The sequence below is a fragment of the Podospora pseudoanserina genome, chromosome 1, assembly GCF_035222485.1.
Source record: "Podospora pseudoanserina strain CBS 124.78 chromosome 1, whole genome shotgun sequence".
Lineage (NCBI taxonomy): Eukaryota > Fungi > Ascomycota > Sordariomycetes > Sordariales > Podosporaceae > Podospora > Podospora pseudoanserina.
Genome location: NC_085920.1, coordinates 3,662,688 through 3,682,244, shown reverse-complemented (window position 1 = coordinate 3,682,244; position 19,557 = coordinate 3,662,688). Strand labels below are relative to the sequence as shown.

Sequence of the window (19,557 nt, the reverse complement as noted above, 5' to 3'; positions counted from 1 at the left end):
CTTCGTTGCTCTGGGCCTGATTTTGCCTACTCCCTCAAACAAAGTGATCAGCACCTCATCAGAAATATCCACGCCAGCTGACAGGTCGAGAAACGCCTCCAATACCCGCAAGGCTTTATCAGAATGTCTCGCATGTCGCGCGAACAACATCTCAATGAAACAACTCATCGCATCCAATACCGCCGGCTCAGCAAACCTAAACAACTCAACCCGAGCATTCCTCGCCGCACCAAGATACAGAAACGCCAAGTACAAGTCCGTTTCTACTGCTCTCCAAAAGTCGTCCTTTGTATTCCTCCTGGCAGGTCCGTTGAATAAACTTTGTCCAAGGCGAAGGCGATTGCCACCCGCCGTGCCCCTCGTTCGGATCCTTGCCGGCCTCCAACAGACACTGGATCACTTGCAGATGACCTTCGGTCCACTGCTGTTCCTCAACGACCAAGCAAAGCGGCCACTCCTTCAAGTCGTCAAAGTAGTACAAACTGTCGTTGAGTTTCCTCGAGACATACTTTGCCGCCCCTGTCCGGAGGACCTCTTTTCGAAACTGGAAATCGGATGCCTCGTTTCCCGACGCAACAACGTCTCCGATGATGGTATCCCCGTTGAACTCGGCCGGTTCGAGCAGGGTCCACTCCATGGCATCTTCACCGTCTTCTAATGGCGCGACGAAGAGATTCTCGATATCATCGAGCAGCTCGGCTGCTGTCTCTTCCGCGTCCTCCAACGCCTCGTGCGCATACGAGAGACCTTCCTTGAGGAGACGCGTTCGTAAGGAGGCAGAGTCAGACGATGTGGGTGGTGCACTGCATTTCAAGCAGGCTGTGTAAGCCCGCAGAGTTGAGAGAGGAGTGGAAAGCCCTGGTTTCGTTTTCGAACTGAGGTAGTCGTTCATTTCCCGAGTGAGCAAAAAGTCGCGGACTGTTCGGTGGAGGAACTCGACTGAGGTGCCCTTTACATATAGCAACCCCCCGCAGATGGCATTGACACGGCGTCGGCACCGACCGTATAGCTGCTCTTCTTCGGGCGGGGAGGTTGGGGAGATTGCCATCTTGAGGGCGTAGTCCTCGTCTTCGCTTTCGTGCTCTTGCATGCTGAAAGTTAGGTAGTAGAGCGGCTGCTTGGCATGGGCGGATATGCTGAGGAAGCTCGCCATTTTTTGGTGGTAGACGCTGTCGATGAGGTTGAGCATGTGTTTGAAGAAGCGCTCGAGGTCGGTGGGGAGGCTTTCGAGTCGATGCTGGAGATCGAGCATTGTGTCGAGGTTGGTTAGACCGTCTCGTATTGATCTTGTCACGAGGAACACCCAGAGGAAAACACCCTGGGCATTGTCGGTGATCGAATCGATAATGGCGGTTTTGTCCTGCGGTGAGAAATGGGGAAGATTCCACCTGGGGTGTCCTGTGAGCCGCCTCTCTGCATAGCGCAGAATATCCTCGCGCGTGAGATCCTCGATGCTGATCTTGCGCGCAATGTTATTGCCAAAGGCATCGATGAAGACGTTCCATGGCCGGCTGGAGAGACAGAGTTTACTGTTGGGGGACTGGCTGAGGTTGGAAAGAATCTCGCAGAGCATGAGGTGATCACCGTCAAACTTATCGACGCCGTCGATGAAGAAACAGTGCCGGATGTGGAGGTCTTGATTCCGGCCGAGATGGTGCAGGGCTTCAGAAAGTTCACGGGTTGTCCACTCGGTGCTCTGCTGCTCGGTCCGTTCGGGACAGGTCTGCCTCCAGCGAAGGGGACAAGCGGCGGGGATGAGGCTGGGACAGGCGCAGAAGATTTCGTAGAGGAGGATTTTGAGGAGACCCTCGTGGGATTTTTGCATGTGCGTGCCGGCTGCCCAGAAGTAGTGCCTTGTGGTCAGGAGCTTGAATGGTTTGGCCCATTCTTCGAGCATGGTTTGGGTTGTTTCGTGGTCGGCGAGGAACTTCATCAGGGTTGACTTGCCCGAACCGGCTTTGCCGGAGACCCAGAAGATGCCGTCCCCGGTTTTGAGCCAGTTGAAGAAGCGGTGTTTGGCAGGGTCGTCATCGACGTCAATGTCCGGTGGTGGCGGTTCCAACATCCAGCGAAACGTGTTTTTCGTAAGCTAGAGGGATGTTATCGTGGCGTACCGGCCGGGAGGAGAAGTTCAGGCTTTTGAGAACAGCCTGCTCCTTTGCGAGGGCTGCGATGTCGTTTTTGGTCAGATCAAGCTTCTTGATTCCCCATGACAATCTCTCTAGTGAAGCCGGGGCCAAGAATTCCTGCCTTGAGCCGTGGAAAAGCTTCTACAGTTTCGTGCCGAGGTTCCTGTTTGCTGAAGCTACCTCGGATAGAGTTTTGGCGATAGAGTCGAGTTTCTTGGTCTGGTCAATTTTCATACGGTTGCTTTCTTGTCTGAGAGTTTCGACCGTATCCAGAAGACCCGATTGTTGTGCACTAGACACCCATCCCTATAATTAGCACAATCCGATTTGCCAAAAAATGCCCGGCCTACTTGCCTGATCACCGGCAGAAAGTGCATAGAAACAATGTCTTGAAACCTATTCAGCCTCTTCCAAATCCCCTCTATCTCTCTCGGTTCCAGATCATTTTGAAGGCAGCGACATTACTGTTTAACCTCCGACTTCCCTTTTCCTTGAGTCTCAACTTTCCTATCATCTCCAAGAGCTCATCACAGATGCCTTTGCACTCCTTTGCGAGGTCATTCGCCAAGGCGTTTGCATCGTTGACGCCAATTGCTGATTGTTGGGGTGTCGCTATCTGGTTCTGTTGCAAGAGGGCGCTAAAGTTGAGAAGGCGACGGTGGGTTGTCTCAATGTCGGCTGTGGCATCGGAGGACGAGGAGCCAACTGGGGTTTGGTAGAGCTCCCCCGCGGTTGTGACGAGGCTGGAGATGAATTGGGTGAATTGGAGGATGTTGCCTGTTAGGGATATTGCGGCGAGGGATTCCATGGGGAATTACTGGCTACGGCTTTGGGGGACAAATGAAGGGCTCTTGGGTCTTTGTGAGAAGATTATGAGGCTTTCATCCCTCATTGGAAAAGGGAGGGGGGCGCGGTCTCCTCCTTGCCAATGCCGCGCGCTCATGTTGCACAGCTGGGCGGGTAGGTTACCAGGTAGGTATAGGTTGGCTTCGACCTCCAGGCAAAACCACACTTAACGGAGTTTTGGACATATCATGACACTCTTGCTGGAAGCGCATAGAGCACCATAACTGGGCTTGTCCCCCTTGGGTTGCTCACTCATAGGTGTGGTTGCCCATCAGGTAGTTGAGCATGGCCAACCCTAACCCTGCTCGCACGCAGCATGTTGGCTGACAACTGTACACCACCTGTCGATTTGGTTGCTACAACAACCCCCATCTCCCAAAATATTTTGTACACTTGAAACCCAGCAGCAGCCAGCGGGGGTCTTATTAGCGGGGTCCAGATTGGGTCGCGACCAACCCTCGACTCGACCTGACATCAACCCCTCCTAAATTTCACCAACGCGCTCTCCTTTTTCCGCCGGGCACGACACGCTTTGCAGTGCATCTTGCAACAGTTGACTCACTTCTTTTCCTGCCATATCCCATCTTTGTTTTTTTTGTTTTTTTCCATCCTTCTTGACGTCCGACTTTATCAACAACACCTACATCCCCCGCCGAGGTCTCGGTCACCACAAACAACAATGCCCGACAACGATGATTCGGTCAATTTTGACTTGATCGAAGGCCACAAAGAAAACATCCAATCCCTCTCCTCCGGCCGCTCCGCCAAAAAACTCGCCCAGCTCTTCTCCCCCCGGGGCAACCCCTCCTCCTCCCCCCATCACAACCTCGACGATCTCAAAGGTGAAAACTCCAAAATAAAAGCCTCTTTTGAGCAAGAGATTCAAACCATTGACGAGTCCGACGACCCCCTCGACGTTTGGGACCGGTACGTAAAGTGGACTCTGGAAGCCTACCCCTCGGCGCAAAACACCAAAGAGTCGGGGCTGCTAGGGGTGCTGGAGCGTGCGACGCGGGGGTTGGTCAATGACAAAAGGTATAAGCAGGATGGGAGGTATCTGAGGTTGTGGTTGTGGTATGTGGGGTGGTTTATGGATAATAAACGGGAAGGATATGTTTTTTTGTCGAGCAAGGGGATTGGGGAAGGGTTGGCGTTGTTTTATGAGGAGTATGCTGGGTGGTTGGAGAGTGTGGGACGGTGGGCGCAGGCGGAGGAGGTTTACAAGTTGGGGATTGAGAGGGAGGCTACGCCTGCGGCGAGGTTGGTGAGGAAGTTTGGGGAGTTTGAACAACGGCGGGCGGCGCAAGAGGAGGGCGATGGGCCGAGTAGTCCGGCGATTCCGGCGCAGAGAAAGGTGCTTGGGGTGAGGGCTGATCCTTTTGGGGCTGCCGAGCCGGTGGTGAGGGATCCTCAGGCGCCGAGGCAGACGAGTGGTGTTGGGGGTGGGGGAGCGAGGCCGGCGAAGTCGAAGCTGGCGATTTTCTCGGATGCGGATGCTGCGCCGGAACCGTCGGCCATGTCCTCTCGTGGACCGGAGTCGAAGGGGTGGGACTCGATTGGGTCGATGGCCGAAAGAAAAAAGGAGAACACCATGGCGCCGAAGCCGTGGGCTGGGGAGACGTTGAAGGCGGGAGGAAAGAAACCGCCTAGTGCTGGGGCCAAGATGGCGGTGTTCAGAGATCCGGTAGGTCCTGCCCCGTAACTTTCCAACATAAGCAAAAGTGTTGATCAATTTAGGACTAATTTGTGGGCCGTTTGTTGCTGGCGTTTCTATGTACTTCAGTCTATGGACAAGCAGATATCACAATCGCACATTCGAATTGACTATACCAAGGTTCAGGTTACTGTGAATCCGGCGAGTGGGAAGAGGGAGAGGATTTATGTGGACTTGAGGGCTGTGTATCCGACGCCTGATGAGCCGGGGACGGAGAAGAGTTTTGAGGAGATTTGGGCGGCTAATAGGGGGTGGCTGGATGTTGAGTGGGAGGATGAGCAGCAGCATGAGTCGACGCTGTTTATGAATGATGAGAATAGCTTCGCGGGGGCTGGGAATGTGGGAGGAAAGCCGCAGAAGATGGCGATCCATGCGGATGTGATTAGGTTGGATGAGAATGGGGCGCCGATTTATCCGAAGGGGGAGAAGACGATGAGGAGAAAGAAGAAGCAGGAATTGAATGAGACGCAAACCAGTGAGTTTATTTTCGGGGATTGTTGGTAAGGGGGTAATTCGCTGACGGTGAAGCAGTTCAAACGAATTTTGACTCTCCTTCGGGCCCGAAGAAGCTGAAGAAGAAGAAGAGGCAGTCTGTCGGTGAGCCGACTATGACTCTGCACACCAAGGCGGCCACGGACGATATCTACGACATTTTCAATGCGGAAGTCAAGCCGGTAAAGCCTCTTGGTGGTAGTGATGACGAAAGGGGGTATGAGTCGGATGATTATACCATGGGTGATGGCACTAGGCGTATTTCAACCAGTGATGTCGATGAGGATGAGGAGGAGGAAGAAGAGGATGATGTCGATGGTGATGGTGATGAAAATGCCAGTGTGTGGTCGGAATCATCACACAAGCAGCATCAAGACCAGTCGGACGATTTGATCGATGTTAATGATGGGGAAGAGGACGATCATCCGGATGAGCCTCCTAGAACGAGGACCATGTTTGTTCCTATACCCCCTGAAGACTATGTGCCGACACGACGACCGTGGAGGGATCCTGTGGAGGCGGCTAACAACCGTCTTCCATTCATGACTCCCATCACGGAACGAACGGAAATGTCGCTTGATGTCACGGCTGATATGGGTCGGTACGAGCTACACAGCAAGACCCCGTCGAGGCAGATCAACAAGAACATGATTGCCGAAGAGGATGAGGAGGAAGGGGAAGATCTGACACCGCTCAGCAGTCCGGCTCGGGGTGTGTTTGAGGATGAGAATGCCTTTCCCAAGGGCAAGGTGCCTCAGCCGCTGCTTCCCAAGGCCAGACCTGCGTTGGCGTCGAAGCCCCTTGCCACCAAGGTGCTGACGCCCAAGGCAACCAAGACGCTCGTTATCCACAACAAGGGGCCTATTATCAAGGATGCCCAGTGTAATCCTGTCGACACCGCTGTCCGAGGCGAGATTTTATCGAACATCCAGCCTCCCTTGACTTCGTACGATGGCTTTTACGACCACCGCAGCGAGAAGTCTGACCGCAGTGCCGAGATAAGAAAGTACTGCAAAGCAATCGGCAAAGGGGCCAACCGCTCCAGCACAGGCGACAAGTCTTCCAACCTTGGGTCGTCTGTCACCCTCCGCTTTCCCGGCACAGAAAGGGAATACGCCATCCGCCGTGAACTCGGCGCCGGAGCCTTTGCCCCGGTGTATCTCGTCAACAACTCTCACCCTTCGGTGAATAATTCCGACGCCGACGGCGACGATGACGAAAACAACGAAAACGCCATCATGGGCAAGGGGCGTTTTGCCTCGGCCCATCACAAGCGTTACCCGCAGGAGGCACTCAAGATGGAGTCCCCACCTACTCCTTGGGAGTTTTACATGATGCGTCTGGCGCACAACCGTCTTGGTCCGCACGACAGGGCAACGGCTTCGTTGTCTCCAGCGTTGGAGTTTCACCTTTACCAGGATGAATGCTTTTTATTTCTGCCGTATCACCCCTTCGGGACGCTGCTGGATGTGGTCAACCTCTTCCGCGGGGAAGCCTCGGGCGTGATGGACGAGCAGCTGGCCATGTTTTTTACTATTGAGCTCTTACGCACAGTGGAGGCTCTTCACGCCAAGGGGATCATGCATGGTGACTTGAAAGCAGACAACTGCCTCTTGCGCCTTCCCAGTGATGAGACACCGCTGTCGACGAAGTATCAACCCTCGGGTGACGGGGGTTGGGCCTCGCGGGGAATTACGTTGATTGATTTTGGGCGCGGGATCGACATGAGGAATTTTAGGGATGATGTTCAGTTTGTGGCTGATTGGAAGACGACGAGTCAGGACTGTAACGAGGTGAGGGAGGGGAGGTTGTGGACGTGGCAGATTGAGTATTTTGGGGTGGCGGGGATAGTGCATTGTTTGTTGTTTGGGAAGTATATCGAGACGGTTGGGGTGAGGGATGGGAATGGATTGGGGAAGAGGTATAGGATTAGGGAGAACTTGAAGAGGTATTGGCAGACGGAGATTTGGGGGGGGTTGTTTGAGATGTTGTTGAATCCGGGGAATTTTGTCGGGGGAGGGGGGACGGATGCCGCTTGTTAGGGGTTGAGGGGGTATAGGGAGAGGATGGAGGGTTGGTTGGAGCAGAATGGGGAGCGGGGGTTGGGACTTAGAGGGGGGGTTGGGGAGGGTGGAGGGTTGGGCTAGGGGACGGAGGTAGGGATGGTGTGTTGAAGGAAACACATCAACCGGTTGGGTTTCTTTTGTTGTGGGTGTGAGAGAGTATTGTTTTCTTGTTATTAGGGTTTAAGTTTGACCTTTGTGGTTATACAGTTGTACATGATAGACATGCACAGTCGAGGCAGATAATCCCCCTCCTTTTTTGGTTTTTTATGCCTCTTGGTAGATATTCAGTTTACACACTTTTTATACACTTTATTCGGCCCCTCTATTCGCTCTCCTCACCACAAGAATCACACGCCTCCTCCTCGGTCTTCTTCTTTTTCCTCGCAGCAGCAGCGGCCCCTTCTTTCCCTTTTGGCGCCGCCTTCTTGGCATCCTTGTCAGCCTTCTTGTCTACCTGCTCCTGAATCCTCTTCCTCTCTGCCGCGCCCTTCTTTTGAAGCTCCACCTCCAAATCTTTAAATTCCTTTGACTCGGCATCCATCCCTATCAGCGACTCGAGCAGCTTGATCTCATCCGCCCAGATCTTCTTGTCTTCTGTCTTTTTGCCGTCCGGCCCCTTGACTTCAATAGGTGTCTCGAGCACCATAGGGATGTTCTGTAACCGCTCATCATTGACCACGTTGTGGAACGCTCTCAACCCGAGAAATCCCTGTCCGATATTCTCGTGAAGGTCCCGGTGTGATGAAAAGGGGGCTTTGCTATCGTTTAGATGGAAGGCTTTCAAGTACTTTAGCCCGACGACCTCGTCGAATTCCCTCATTGTTTTGGCGTAGGCTTCCGGCGAGCGGATGTCGTAGCCGGCGGCAAAGGCGTGGCATGTATCGACGCAGACGCCGACGCGGGACTTGTCTTCGACGAGGGATATGATTGTGGCGAGGTCGGAGAAGGAGGAGCCGATGATGTTACCGCTTCCGCACATGTTCTCTAGGACGGTGATGACGGATTTGGTGGCTTTGTGGGCGGTGTTGAGGTGGGAGGCTATCCGGGCGCAGGCTTCGGACATTGGGAGGCCACCGGTCGATCCCGGGTGGAAGTTGTAGAGGGTTATGCCCAGGGCGTCGCATCGCTTCAGGTCGTCGAGGAAGGAGGAGTAGGCTTGGGTGGATTTTTCCTTGTCGGGTTGGGCGAGGTTGATGAGGTAACTTGCGTGGGGGAGGATGATGTCGGGGGTGTAGGTGTTTGTCTTTAGGAGGGAGGAGAAGAGGGAGGGGGTTTCTGGGGAGAAGGGGGGGTATTTCCAGGTTCGGTGAGGTTTGAGGAAGATGGCGAAGGCGTTGGCGCCGATGCTGGAGGCGTTGGTGATGGAGTTTTGAACCCCCCCGGCGGCGGAGACGTGGGCGCCAATCTTCATGGCTAGTTTGAGGGTGTTGAGGGGGGTGCGGGCGGCGAGAGGCATGCTGTCGTCTGTCTTTTTGGAGGAGGTGGTGGTTGTTTTGCGCTTCTTGGGGGCTGGCTTGGTGGAGGGTTCGTCGTCTTCTTCTTCCTTGATGTCATTGATGTCATTGACATCAGACTTGCTCTCATCTTTTCTGTCTTCGTTGTAGTCGACTTTGCGCTTGGTTGTGGCTCTTTTGTTTACTTCCACCTTGGACTCGACAACGGAGGCGGCCGACTTTGCCTTTGAGACTTTGGTTGCGACGACTTTCTCTTCGACCCTGCCGATGGCTTCTGCGGTTGGCTTGGCTTGGGCAGCTTGTCTGGCTGATTGGCGGGGCATGATGAGCTGTATTTTCGTCGAGTTTCTGGTACAATTGATCCGTTCAGTCGATGTGAATAGATTCAGTTGCCCAAGAAACAAACGCAGAGGTGCGAAAAAGGGTCCCCTGCCCGGCAGAATGAACTAAGAGCGCGTCAAGATGCGACGCGCCGCGACAGCACGTGATGTCGATTAATTGATTGTTGGTCATGCACGCCCTGTTCCTCAGGCCAAAATCAGATAAAATCCGATCCCCGCCCAGGCCCGCTGACAAGTTGCAGATCATCGGCTTGGCAGCTGATCTCTTGGCAAATGGTCCGAGTTCCCGTAGCGTGGTTTCAGCCCAAGACACAGCGAGCGAGTGGCTTATCTCAGCCAACTTCACACAACGACAGACACAGCCTTTCTCCCCCTCCATCTTGCTCTTTCACAGCAAATCAGACAATGTCTGTCCTGCAGCCTGAAGCACCTTCCTTATCGGTCACATCCTACAGCAATATTAACTCTTTAGATTTTCAAGGTCGACATGTTCTGGATTGACCGAACTCTCAGCTGACAAGAAGCAGACTAGCAGTGGACTCTCTCAAGCAGGCAGCAGTTTAAACGGGAATTAGGAAATTATAGAATGGGTCTTGTTGCTGGGTAAGGTACCTCGTAAGTGGTAGGCCTCCGCAATCACGGTAGCATTCGGCTCCTTCTCCTCGGACTACCTCAACACCTAGCGCTGGGAGGGCACTGGAGGGCCAGAGAGGCGGGAGGCAGAGAATCATCGCCAACATATCTCTGAATCCAGAGCGATACGCGACCCTCTTTGGCCTTCTCAAACACATGTTCGCATTCGCCCCTTGCTGCTGTTGGAGCATGGAAATTGTTTGCTGACTGTGCCCCTCCTTTACATGGGGCCAGCCACAGCGCTATCCCTTGTGCTGGTGCTATTTTTGACAAGAGGGGCCCAGTCCATCGGTGACATCTGGACCCAGCTTCGGGGTCAGATTGCGAGATTGGTGATATTCTTCTTTGAAGACACTGTCCAGTCTGCAAAGAAGTTTGAAAGACGGCGGTTCCCTGCCCTGAGCCGCCCGCCACTTGGCTTTATTCTCGAAGCAGAAAGACGGACCCTGAATACCATTTTTGGGAGAGAACGTGGAGGGGCCGTTCCAGCCGTCGCATGTCGCACTCACTTGTTCCCTTGGAAGATAGATGCCTCCTGCCATGCCTCTCCATGCCTCCGGGGGGCCAACCGAGCGGTGTACAGAGAGTGTTCAGACAATCATCATCAGCAACCATCCGATCTTTTTATGCTTCACTCTGTCATCAATCTATCAAAGTGATCTACGGAGTAGAGATTCCCTAGACAGAACGCTAGAATCCCATCAGCAAGCAAGCGAAGCATTGGCGTCCAGGGTGGCTTACAAAGCCTTGGCGTACCTCATGCAGGCCAACTGCAAAGTGCTCCCGCCGATTCTCTACTCTGTACAAGCAACTTGCACTTGCTGTGCCTGCTGCTCGCTGATGCTGCCAACACTCCGCCCCAAAAAAATACCCTTAGCCCTCCCCTCTGTTTGCACCAATTCGGTGCTGGGCCGCGCAACCTTCTTACCCATATTCCCTTTACATACGGGAGACCTACCGCCGAGAAGACAAGCAAGCGCCAGACTCGCTCGCCCCCCTTTCTCCTGCCGCTCTGTACGACGACAAGAATAGTCCAGGCCAGAGAGACAAGCAGCCCAGGAAACTAAAAAAAAAAAAAATCATCAGAAACAACCTGATGGCGAGCCACATTGACTGACCATGATCACTTTTCCCTAACAATTGGCTGTTGAATTCCTACCCATCATCAGCCTTGCCTCACCATGGAGATCGACGACTCGGGGGACACGGGCGATGGCCGCCGGCTTTCGATAGAGAAGAAGCCCATCATTATTACCGACGCCATCATCGACGACGAGGATGACGAACCGTCCGCCTTTGAACGCCTACCCGACGAGATTATCCAACAGTGTGTTTAGTCTTTTCCTACTTCGTGAAATCGCCCCCTATGCCCAGTCCGCCTTTGCGTGTGTTTGTAGCGTCTAACATGACCGTGCTAGAATTCTGCAGGAGACTGACCCGAATGGATTCGCGTCGCTGGCTCTGCTCAACTCGAAATGGAGAAGCGTAGCCCAGCAGGCGCATCTCTATGCCCATCACTTGTCGAACTGTCCCTCGTATGCCATGAGCCACAGTGGCCCAGTCAAGGTCGATAGCGAAGATGACCTGCCAAAACTCAAACGACAGTTTGCAAAAGAGGTGAAGCGCAACCTCTTCGAAGCGTACTTGCGCCCCAATGAGACCGTCATCAAGGTCATATCCAACTCCATCAGCTCATCGTCCTGTCCCGGAGGCGAGGGCATCCAATTCAGTGCCTCACCAAAAGGCCATCACATCTTGGCTTATAACTCTTCCAGAATACATGTTGTTGATGTCAGAGGCGCCGAGATTGCAGTAACAAGAGAATTCAAGATTCTGAGGCGGCCAGCGGCGACATGTATCAATGATCAGGGGACAATGCTCGCGGTGCTATTGACGGAAATGCAAGTGGACATCTACCACCTAACGCAGTCACCACCAAAGCGAACGCACTCCATGATTTTAGACCACAGCCCACGCGCCATCGCCTTGTCACCATGCGGGTCAGTACTAGCGGCCGCTTACGAAGGTGGAATCGAGGTCTCTTCGCTGAACCAGACCGCCATGGCCACCGACCGGAGAGCTGTCAAGTGTGATGGCGTCGATGCTTTGACCTTTTCGTTTGATGGAACTCAAATTCTTGGGACGACAGTTCACTCATCCCAACCGAATACCGTGATACTCACAGCACCTTACTACGACCCCGGAAGCCATATGGAGTCCGATGATATCAGCGCTTTGTGGACGACATCGATCTTGTTTCCCAACACCAGTCGGGATTGCAGTCACGCCGTTTTGTTACAGAATGGGAAATACGAGGAAGCAGCATGGACTTTTACCTACGACCGTAGCTTCGAGACCTTCCGAGCCGTGCGTATTGACGATCTGAGGAACGGTACAACCTATTTCACAGGGCCAGTTCCCAATACCGAATCGCAGACCAGGCTCATTCCATGTACACTTCCGGCTGCCTCTTATTATGGAGAGCTGGTTTCGGCAGGGTTTCAGGGGAAGGATATCTGGCTGTATGGTGTTCCTGAGGACCTTGACGCCGTGCCGGATACCACCAGTGCGGCTGCGGAGAACAACTCGGGCAATGGTGGGCTTCTACGACGAAATAGCGGTCCATCGATGCGGGCAGCTTCACGGGTTCAGGAGAATGAGGCTCGGGTGCCCCAATGGCAGATTCTATGCGACAAACTGCGCAACACGTTCGTGGGAGGATACAAGATTGCTGAGCTCGAAGGTGTAAGCACTGTCAAGTTCGTGGCCGATTTTGCAGACTCGTGCATAAAAGAGCGATTGGTAATCACTGCCCGTGGCGTCACGCCTAATATCTCTGTCGCGGACGAGGAGGGCATCGATTTTGTAGATGGCGGCCGGATCACTCTTCTCGACTTCGACTACAGCGTAACCAACGGGGTTATCAAGGAGTTTACCATCGACGTAGGAACGAGGGAGCCCGAAGTGCTGGAGGAAGAGCATCGTGATATGGAGACCGAAGTGGCCATCGTTCGTCGGAGGACTGTCGCTCAGAAAAGGGGCAGCAGGGCTGTGTCTACTGTCATGCGCAGCGCAACAACTGCTGCTCCTCGCCCACCACCGTTGCCTACCCAGCCCTCCTCTTCAACACAAAAGGAAGATGAGGATGACCCCTTGGTTCCTCGTCGAGTAGGTACCGTCCCACCTCGCCGCAATGGTCCACCGTCGACAGTCGATGAAGGCGGAGAGACAGAATCTATGCTCGAAGAACAAGAGGCCCTCGATGCGCCCTATTCCCAAGGAGACCCGCGCTCAGGGACCACTCTTCGCCGTGCGGCTACCGCCGCTGCCAACAACCGCCGGTTGCAGCCACAACAAGCAGCCGCAGGACCGGTCGAATATCGCAGAGCTGATGGTCGAGCTGAGCATCCCCATGAGAGTGATGCGGACAACTGGGTTCCTCCACCACCACCGTACCAGAAAGAAGACCCCGGCGACCTCCCAGCTTTCCTTCGACACACGGCCGTTTTGCCTGCAGGTGCCGGTGTTCAGACCCATAACGGCAAGCTACAGGTCGACACAGCAGACAGGCAAGCTGCACGCATGTCGTCAGCCTCTATGTTCCAGCCCCGTCGCAGCCAGACTGTCACCACCACTACCAATAATCGTCATTCTTCGCCAAACCCGCCCGTTCCCCCTGTCCCACCACTTCCATCGCTCGATATAATCCCGCCGGTACCGGCTCTCCCGGCAGGCATTATGGGCTCACCACTGCCGCCGCCTCCTCGAATCATGGCCTCTCACGAACGAAACAGCAGCTCGGGGTCGCTTTCGGTGCAAAATCCCGTTGTGCGGCCAGGTTCCAGCAGCTCACGCTTCCTAGATGGTGACAACATCTATGATGTTTCACCGCCAGACTCGCCTGCTCTGGCACCGGTAAGGCAACATGTATCCCGAGAACCTAGTGGCAGCCCGGCAGAGAACGATCCGTCGCCACCCGTTCGAGCCAGCATGTTGTTTGTGTCACCTCCCACGGCCGGTCAAGGGGACTTTGCCGGTTCCGGTCCCAGCCCCTTTGCCGGTCAAGCTGCCCGTGTTTCTCCAGAAACGGGCCTTCCAGGGGCTAGTGAGACGAATATGGCGTCGTCCTCGTCGGTCACCAATGCGTTGGTGCCACCGAGTCACCGACCAGTAGTCGCGTCGGAGGAACCCCCAGCTGTGAGACGCTTGTCCATCTCGAGGACCTGGCCAACGCAGCCAGTACCAATTAACACGGCTGCGGTATCCGACGGCTACCCGTACTCGGCTCCTGTTCCTGGCAACGGGACCGACGGTACTATGTCTCGGTCGTTCCCGCCTCTGCCCCGGCCCGATCAGATCTCGAATCTTGGGAACGGTAACCATCGGTTCTCTGGCCACTTTCAGCTGCCACCGCGTGTTCCCGTGGCGGTGGCAGGTCCACATTCTGCCCACCCTGCCATGACTATGGATGAGCATCTGCCGCAACCTCAGCAGCCGTGGAGGAGGACCTCGTACCAACGACCTGTATCACAGCAGCAACATTATTCTTTCCCCTTGCAGGGAGGAGGCGGTGGCGGTTCACCGCCGTATCATCGATCGTGTCACTCCCGCGCTACGATTCATGAGCCCCAGCCGAGGAGGCCGTCGGATATTGTTACCTCGGGGCCTTTGGTTCAGCAGCAGCCTCAGGAGGACATGCCGCTTATTATTTCGACGCCAAAGGGTGTTCAGGGGGCATTTGATGCGCCTGGGTCGTTTTCGTCAACTCAACAAAGGGCGGAGACGCCGATTTTGGCGCCGGTGCCGAGGCATCCTAGGCCTGTCACGCAGTCGTCCATACTTATGCCACGGCAGGTGCCAGAGAGGTTGGATACTATTTTCAGTTTGTCAGATAACGGGCAACAACAGCAGCAGCAACATCATCATCAGTTTTTGAATCATCCGCCCCCTGTGCCGGGGTCGTCGAGTGGTGGGGGGTTGAGTGGGTTTGCGAGGAGGGTGCCGAGTCTGAATAGGAAGCCGAGTAGAGCAGAGAGGTCGGCGGCCAAGAACATTGCTGATGCGAAGAAGAGGGGGTGGAGTGGGATGACGGTTAGGAGTAAGAGTAGAAGGGGGAGGGGGAAGAAGAAGCAAGAGATGGATGCGATGAGTACGGTTGCGTGGACGAATGTTGAAGGGAATAATGTTACTTGGCAGAGGGGGCAGGGTCAAGGGCAAGGGGGGAAGGAGAAGGATAAGAAGTGTGTGGTAATGTGATGGATGGGATGGGATATATATCGGTTGGGGTATGAAGGGTTGATATGTGGGAATGCGTTTGATAGGGCATATAGCAGGGGGGGCTTCTTTGTGTTTATTTGATGAAGGAGGGTTGCTGGTTAACAGGACAGGGTACAAGGTAGGATAGGAAAGGGAAGGCGGAGGGTAATGAAATGACTACTAATGTGGACTTGATATGACTGTTTCTGTGGGTTTTGGGTGAGTGAGTGCTTTGTTGGAGTCGTATGCTCCCATACATCAAGAGAAAGACGAACGCCAATCTTGTGACCAGTGAAGGAGATATTTGAAGGCAAGCTGTTGTTTAGAGATCTTGATGCTGTCTACGAGGACTGCTATTTCACAAAAAACCTATGTCTTCATATCTTCAATGCTTCACGGCTACATGCAACGATTGGCTCTTAAGTAGTTGTCAAAGGTTGTTTTGACATCTACTTGTCTCTCCCACAATCTCTTTTCACAGCTATCTCTATTATAACTACCTTTCTGCAACTCCTTTTTCACAGCAAGATATCCGACTATTTTGCACTTATTTGCTCACCTACAATTTCACAGCCGTATCTTCACAGCTACATTTTAACATGGACTTTTTCACAGCTATTCTTTCACGGCTAATTTTTCACATGTATATCTTCACCGCCATTGTTCTTTCACACCTTATATTTCACGGCTGCTTTTCCCGGTTGTTTTTTTCACAGCAATCATTTCACAGCTACCTGTTTCTTTCACAACCACTTCTCACGGCTACTTTTTCACACCTACTCTTTTCACACCTACTCTTTTCACACCTACTCTTTTCACACCTACTCTTTTCACACCTACATCTTTTCTCAGATACCCATTTTCCCAGCTATCCATTTCCCCAGTTATCCATTTCCCCAGTTATCCATTTCCCCAGTTATCCATTTTCACAACCACATTTTCACAGCTACTTTTTTTCAGTTACTTTTTCCGCAGCTTCTTTTTCACAGCCATCAATCTATTTCATGTTTAACTTTCACAGCTATTTCTTCACCTGGGTCACTTTTCACACCTGTCATTTCTCACAGCTATATATCTCTTTCACAGTCATCTTTCACAGCCGTCAACGTCACAGCTGTCCCCAGTTTTATGATCGCGCTTTCTTCTCACAACCTTACAGCTCAATGGTATATATGAGGTGCTGTTTGACTCTTGATATTGACAAGTAAGTAGGACATGGATGGTAGACAGAGCTGGTGCTATTGGTCCTTGTAAGGGATGTGAAGTAAGAATTGTAATATAAATCTGGAGTTCATAAGAGTTAGTGGAAGACACCACATGTTGCGTGACTCGGCCAATCAGCAAGTATCATCTTTCAGAAATTTCAGCAGACACTCACCGCATCAAATTTTTACACACAATACATTACGACACAACAAACATCCACATCTCATCGCAAGACAGTGATTCAGAACGAGTGACTCCAATTCAGTTAGTTCCCTCCCCAAAATCAAGTGCAAAGTAAACTTGGAGCAAGAAACTAAACGAATGTCCCCCCCTCCCCCCATCATCATCATCATCATCATCCCCCACCACCCCTTATCTCCACATCTCCTGCAAACCCCCCTGCCAACGCCGCCCCCTCCCACAAAACTCAATGCTTCTTCTTGCTCTTCGTCTCCTCCTGCTCACCCTCCTCCTCCGCAGCTTCAGCAGGAACAGCAGCAGCAGCAGCAGCCCCCTCTTCTGTCGTTCCAGCCTCGACAGTGGGATCCTGACCGGGGACGTGCTCGCCGGTGGCCTCGGCGGTGGAGGTCTCGGCGAGGTCTTGCTTCGTGTCCTCCCCGATCGGGGGCACCTCTGCGCCGGTGGAGGTCTTGGGGCCGTCGCGGGCGCCGATCGGGTTGCCGCGGGAGGAGTTGGTTGCCATTTTCAAAGTTGTTTGAGTTGGTTTGTTGCTAAAAGATGCAAGGCTGAGTAAGATAGTTGATGAGATGATGTCTGGGAGGAAGGAGAGGTGGGTGATGGGGGAAGTGAATAGGTGGTTATATAGCTGTGTTCTTGGGTGAAAGATGGTGGTGTTGAGTTACACTTTCACAAAGGCACAAGTGAGCCTTGATTTCGAGGCGGTGAGGACAAAAACATGGAGTTAAATTGCGCGGTGAGTACAAAATTTACATTGTGATATGCCTCTTTTGTTTGGAAAACTTGAGAGCATATGATCAGGATCGTCAATTGCTGGCTGGTCAAGAAGAGATGATGTCACTGGCTGGGCAGCGGTGGTAAGTGGTTTTGCCCTTCGCTGACAAAGGGTTAGGGTTGTACTGCATGGAAGCTAGGATCAACTGGGATTTTGGTGACCAGTTTGTGTGCTGCTCTCTTGTTGAACGACCACCACCACCTCGATCGAACCACACCACCACCTTCGGTCTATTTTCTGTCTCTCGATTCTGTGGAATCCCGCCCGTGAGAGATGGTACGGTGAGGGACACAATGCTGCCGGCTAATTTTCTCCGACGGGTAGCGGGTTGTGGTGGGGGAGTAATAGGGGGGAGGGCTCTGTCGTCGTCTTTTCCTGGACGACGCGTTGTTTCTGTCACTCATGGCCACAGTCACATCAGCAGCAGCCACAAGAGTCATCATGGCTGTCATAATATCGGTCAGCAAAGACGGATGATACAGAGCCTGCTGGCCAGGCACAAGTGTGTCACTGTTGGCCTTGGCTCATTAGAGTTGTCCTCCTCCATGTCAACAGCCGAGTTGAAGGTGAGTAGTTACGATTACGCAAGCCCGATGGTACAAGGACAACAGGGCTAACCACTCACGACCGCTCTTTTCCAGAAAAGAGTCATTTCTGCTGTTGCTCAGAGCTTGCGCGTCTCGTCGACGGATGACGCTGCTGTGGTTCTTGTGTCCAGGTCACTAGCCCCTTGGCTGGAGGATCAGGCGTTTATGGCTGGGCTGCTCGAGGCTACGACCTCTGATGAGACGGGGAGGGAGCTCAGCGTCTTGAGTGCGGCGGTGGATGAAGTTCCACGGTTTCAGGGCGCTCCAAGTTCTTCCGAGGGTTTGTCTGTTTTGCGCGGAAGTTCTACCCGGGTGCTCCCCGGTCTGTGGGAAGTCGGGAGCAACCAGACCTTCTCACCTTCACAGCAACCGTCCTTCCTCGAGCTCCGTCTCCCTGGGCTCCAACCAAAAGCAGAGCCTCTCCAGGTCACGGTCCCTCTTGCCAATACCATCTTTACCACCGGGAAGTCCCACGCTCTTTTTGCGAGCAAATGGCGCCATGATCCCGCTGCGGCCCGAAAAGGCCTGAGCATGGCGGCCAGTGTCGAAAAGACAACACAGACTATCCTTCTTCCAGGGTACGATCAATCCTCGGCGAGTACCGTGTACACAGCACTTGTACCAGTCACGCGCCCACACAAGATTGTTGCCGGCCTGGGAAACATCCTTCGACAGGTCGAGGTGGGGGTCAAGCCAGAGCCGGCGTCCAAGGAACTTGAGGCGATCATTCCCGCACTTCTCAAGAAGCGCCTGGAGCACTCCGAGTCGGACGAGCTGACGTATAGTGGGCCTGTAGGCGTCTGGGCCTTGATCATGCCCGAGGGTGCCGTCGATCAGTTTCCCATCCCAAACCCCCTTGACGTGCAGAACTATGATCCATCTAGCGAGTGGGACTTGGTACATCAAACCTCGCAGGCCATGGACGGGCTAATAGCTGCCGGGTGCCAGGTGCGCAAGATCCGTAAGTCTTTATCTCCTTTCCTGCCACGACTGACGGCTCTGATACTCTTGTCAATAGTCAGCGGCGGCGGCGGCTGGGGTCTCAAGCAAGGCCTCCTGTCACTTGATCCAAACACAAGATACGCAAGAGAAGAGCACGAAGACATGGAGAGCTTTATCCGGTCTTTCAAGCGCGAGGATGCCATCGGCGGTATTGTCACGCCGGGCTCCTACGTCCAGTTCTTCACCGAGGCCATCCCCCCATCAGAAAAGACAAGGCTAAAGCTGGCCTGGCCTTCTGACCGCCCTACCTTTGCCATTGGAACATCTGGCGGGAAGACGTCAGAGGAGGTGGAGACTTTCCCCGACCTCTTTGGTGCTGTCTCTTCAGAGGGTGTCTACATCTCTTCGGAAGAGAACGCCGCCATAACGACCAAGCTAGACGCGCCACAATCTTATGTGGTATCTCACGCGAGTGAGGAATAACATGCCCAGTGCAATGTGACAACACTGTACCGATATCACCTTCAACCTTGAGGTCGCGTCATGTGGCGCCAGGCCAGAGCCGTCCGTCGTTTGATAGAGTTCAAGAGACTCCGCTCCGGGAACGCCACGTTTTCCTTTCTGGCCCTAGCACAACCCAGGCCAGACTGGACAGCCCTTTAGCATTCCGAAATCAGAAGCCAGTTTCCGTGGCGTGGTAGTATAGCAGTTATTGCATTCCCAAGTTTGAGCGACGACCCAGGTTCGACTCCTCCTGCCCGCCAATCAGCGTTTGATTTCTCAGCGTTTGTTTTTCTTCTTGCCCAAGTCCACACAGACATGGAGTCTGCCAACAATGCCCATGGATGTGAAGAGAAACCAGTTTGTGAAACTGGAGTTCAAATAAGCGAGGCAGTGTTTTTTGTAGTCTTGATTGAA

General features: G+C 53.5%; 7 protein-coding genes across 7 annotated transcripts; 4 read left to right on the top strand and 3 right to left on the bottom strand.

Annotated features, from left to right (window-relative positions):
- Positions 1-205: 205 nt before the first annotated feature.
- QC764_0012530 (uncharacterized protein) lies at positions 206-2,937 on the bottom strand (the record flags this gene model as incomplete). Its single annotated transcript, XM_062939906.1, has 4 exons — positions 206-2,089; positions 2,115-2,246; positions 2,310-2,435; positions 2,590-2,937. 4 exons carry the CDS (start codon positions 2,935-2,937, stop codon positions 206-208), a joined length of 2,490 nt encoding a protein of 829 aa, XP_062805256.1.
- On the top strand, positions 1,124-2,341 carry QC764_0012540 (uncharacterized protein; the record flags this gene model as incomplete). The annotated part of the gene is made up of 2 exons (XM_062939907.1): positions 1,124-1,214; positions 1,485-2,341. The coding sequence occupies 2 exons, from the start codon at positions 1,124-1,126 to the stop codon at positions 1,940-1,942; spliced, it is 549 nt and encodes a 182-aa protein (XP_062805257.1). The 3' UTR covers positions 1,943-2,341.
- A 717-nt stretch (positions 2,938-3,654) lies between the features above and the next one.
- Positions 3,655-7,223, top strand: BUB1 (protein kinase; the record flags this gene model as incomplete). The annotated part of the gene is made up of 3 exons (XM_062942320.1): positions 3,655-4,659; positions 4,759-5,164; positions 5,221-7,223. The coding sequence occupies 3 exons, from the start codon at positions 3,655-3,657 to the stop codon at positions 7,221-7,223; spliced, it is 3,414 nt and encodes a 1,137-aa protein (XP_062805255.1).
- A 346-nt stretch (positions 7,224-7,569) lies between these two features.
- APN1 (DNA-(apurinic or apyrimidinic site) lyase) lies at positions 7,570-9,024 on the bottom strand (the record flags this gene model as incomplete). Its single annotated transcript, XM_062942319.1, has 1 exon — positions 7,570-9,024. The coding sequence occupies one exon, from the start codon at positions 9,022-9,024 to the stop codon at positions 7,570-7,572; it is 1,455 nt and encodes a 484-aa protein (XP_062805254.1).
- Positions 9,025-9,671: 647 nt separating this feature from the next.
- QC764_110480 (uncharacterized protein) lies at positions 9,672-15,282 on the top strand. The gene is made up of 2 exons (XM_062942318.1): positions 9,672-11,002; positions 11,094-15,282. Exons 1-2 carry the CDS (start codon positions 10,857-10,859, stop codon positions 14,929-14,931), a joined length of 3,984 nt encoding a protein of 1,327 aa, XP_062805253.1. The 5' UTR covers positions 9,672-10,856; the 3' UTR covers positions 14,932-15,282.
- Positions 15,283-16,564: 1,282 nt separating this feature from the next.
- VAS1 (valine--tRNA ligase) lies at positions 16,565-16,840 on the bottom strand (the record flags this gene model as incomplete). Its single annotated transcript, XM_062942317.1, has 1 exon — positions 16,565-16,840. One exon carries the CDS (start codon positions 16,838-16,840, stop codon positions 16,565-16,567), a length of 276 nt encoding a protein of 91 aa, XP_062805252.1.
- A 470-nt stretch (positions 16,841-17,310) lies between these two features.
- QC764_110470 (uncharacterized protein) lies at positions 17,311-19,400 on the top strand. The gene is made up of 3 exons (XM_062942316.1): positions 17,311-17,676; positions 17,752-18,658; positions 18,716-19,400. Exons 1-3 carry the CDS (start codon positions 17,404-17,406, stop codon positions 19,120-19,122), a joined length of 1,587 nt encoding a protein of 528 aa, XP_062805251.1. The 5' UTR covers positions 17,311-17,403; the 3' UTR covers positions 19,123-19,400.
- Positions 19,401-19,557: the final 157 nt, after the last annotated feature.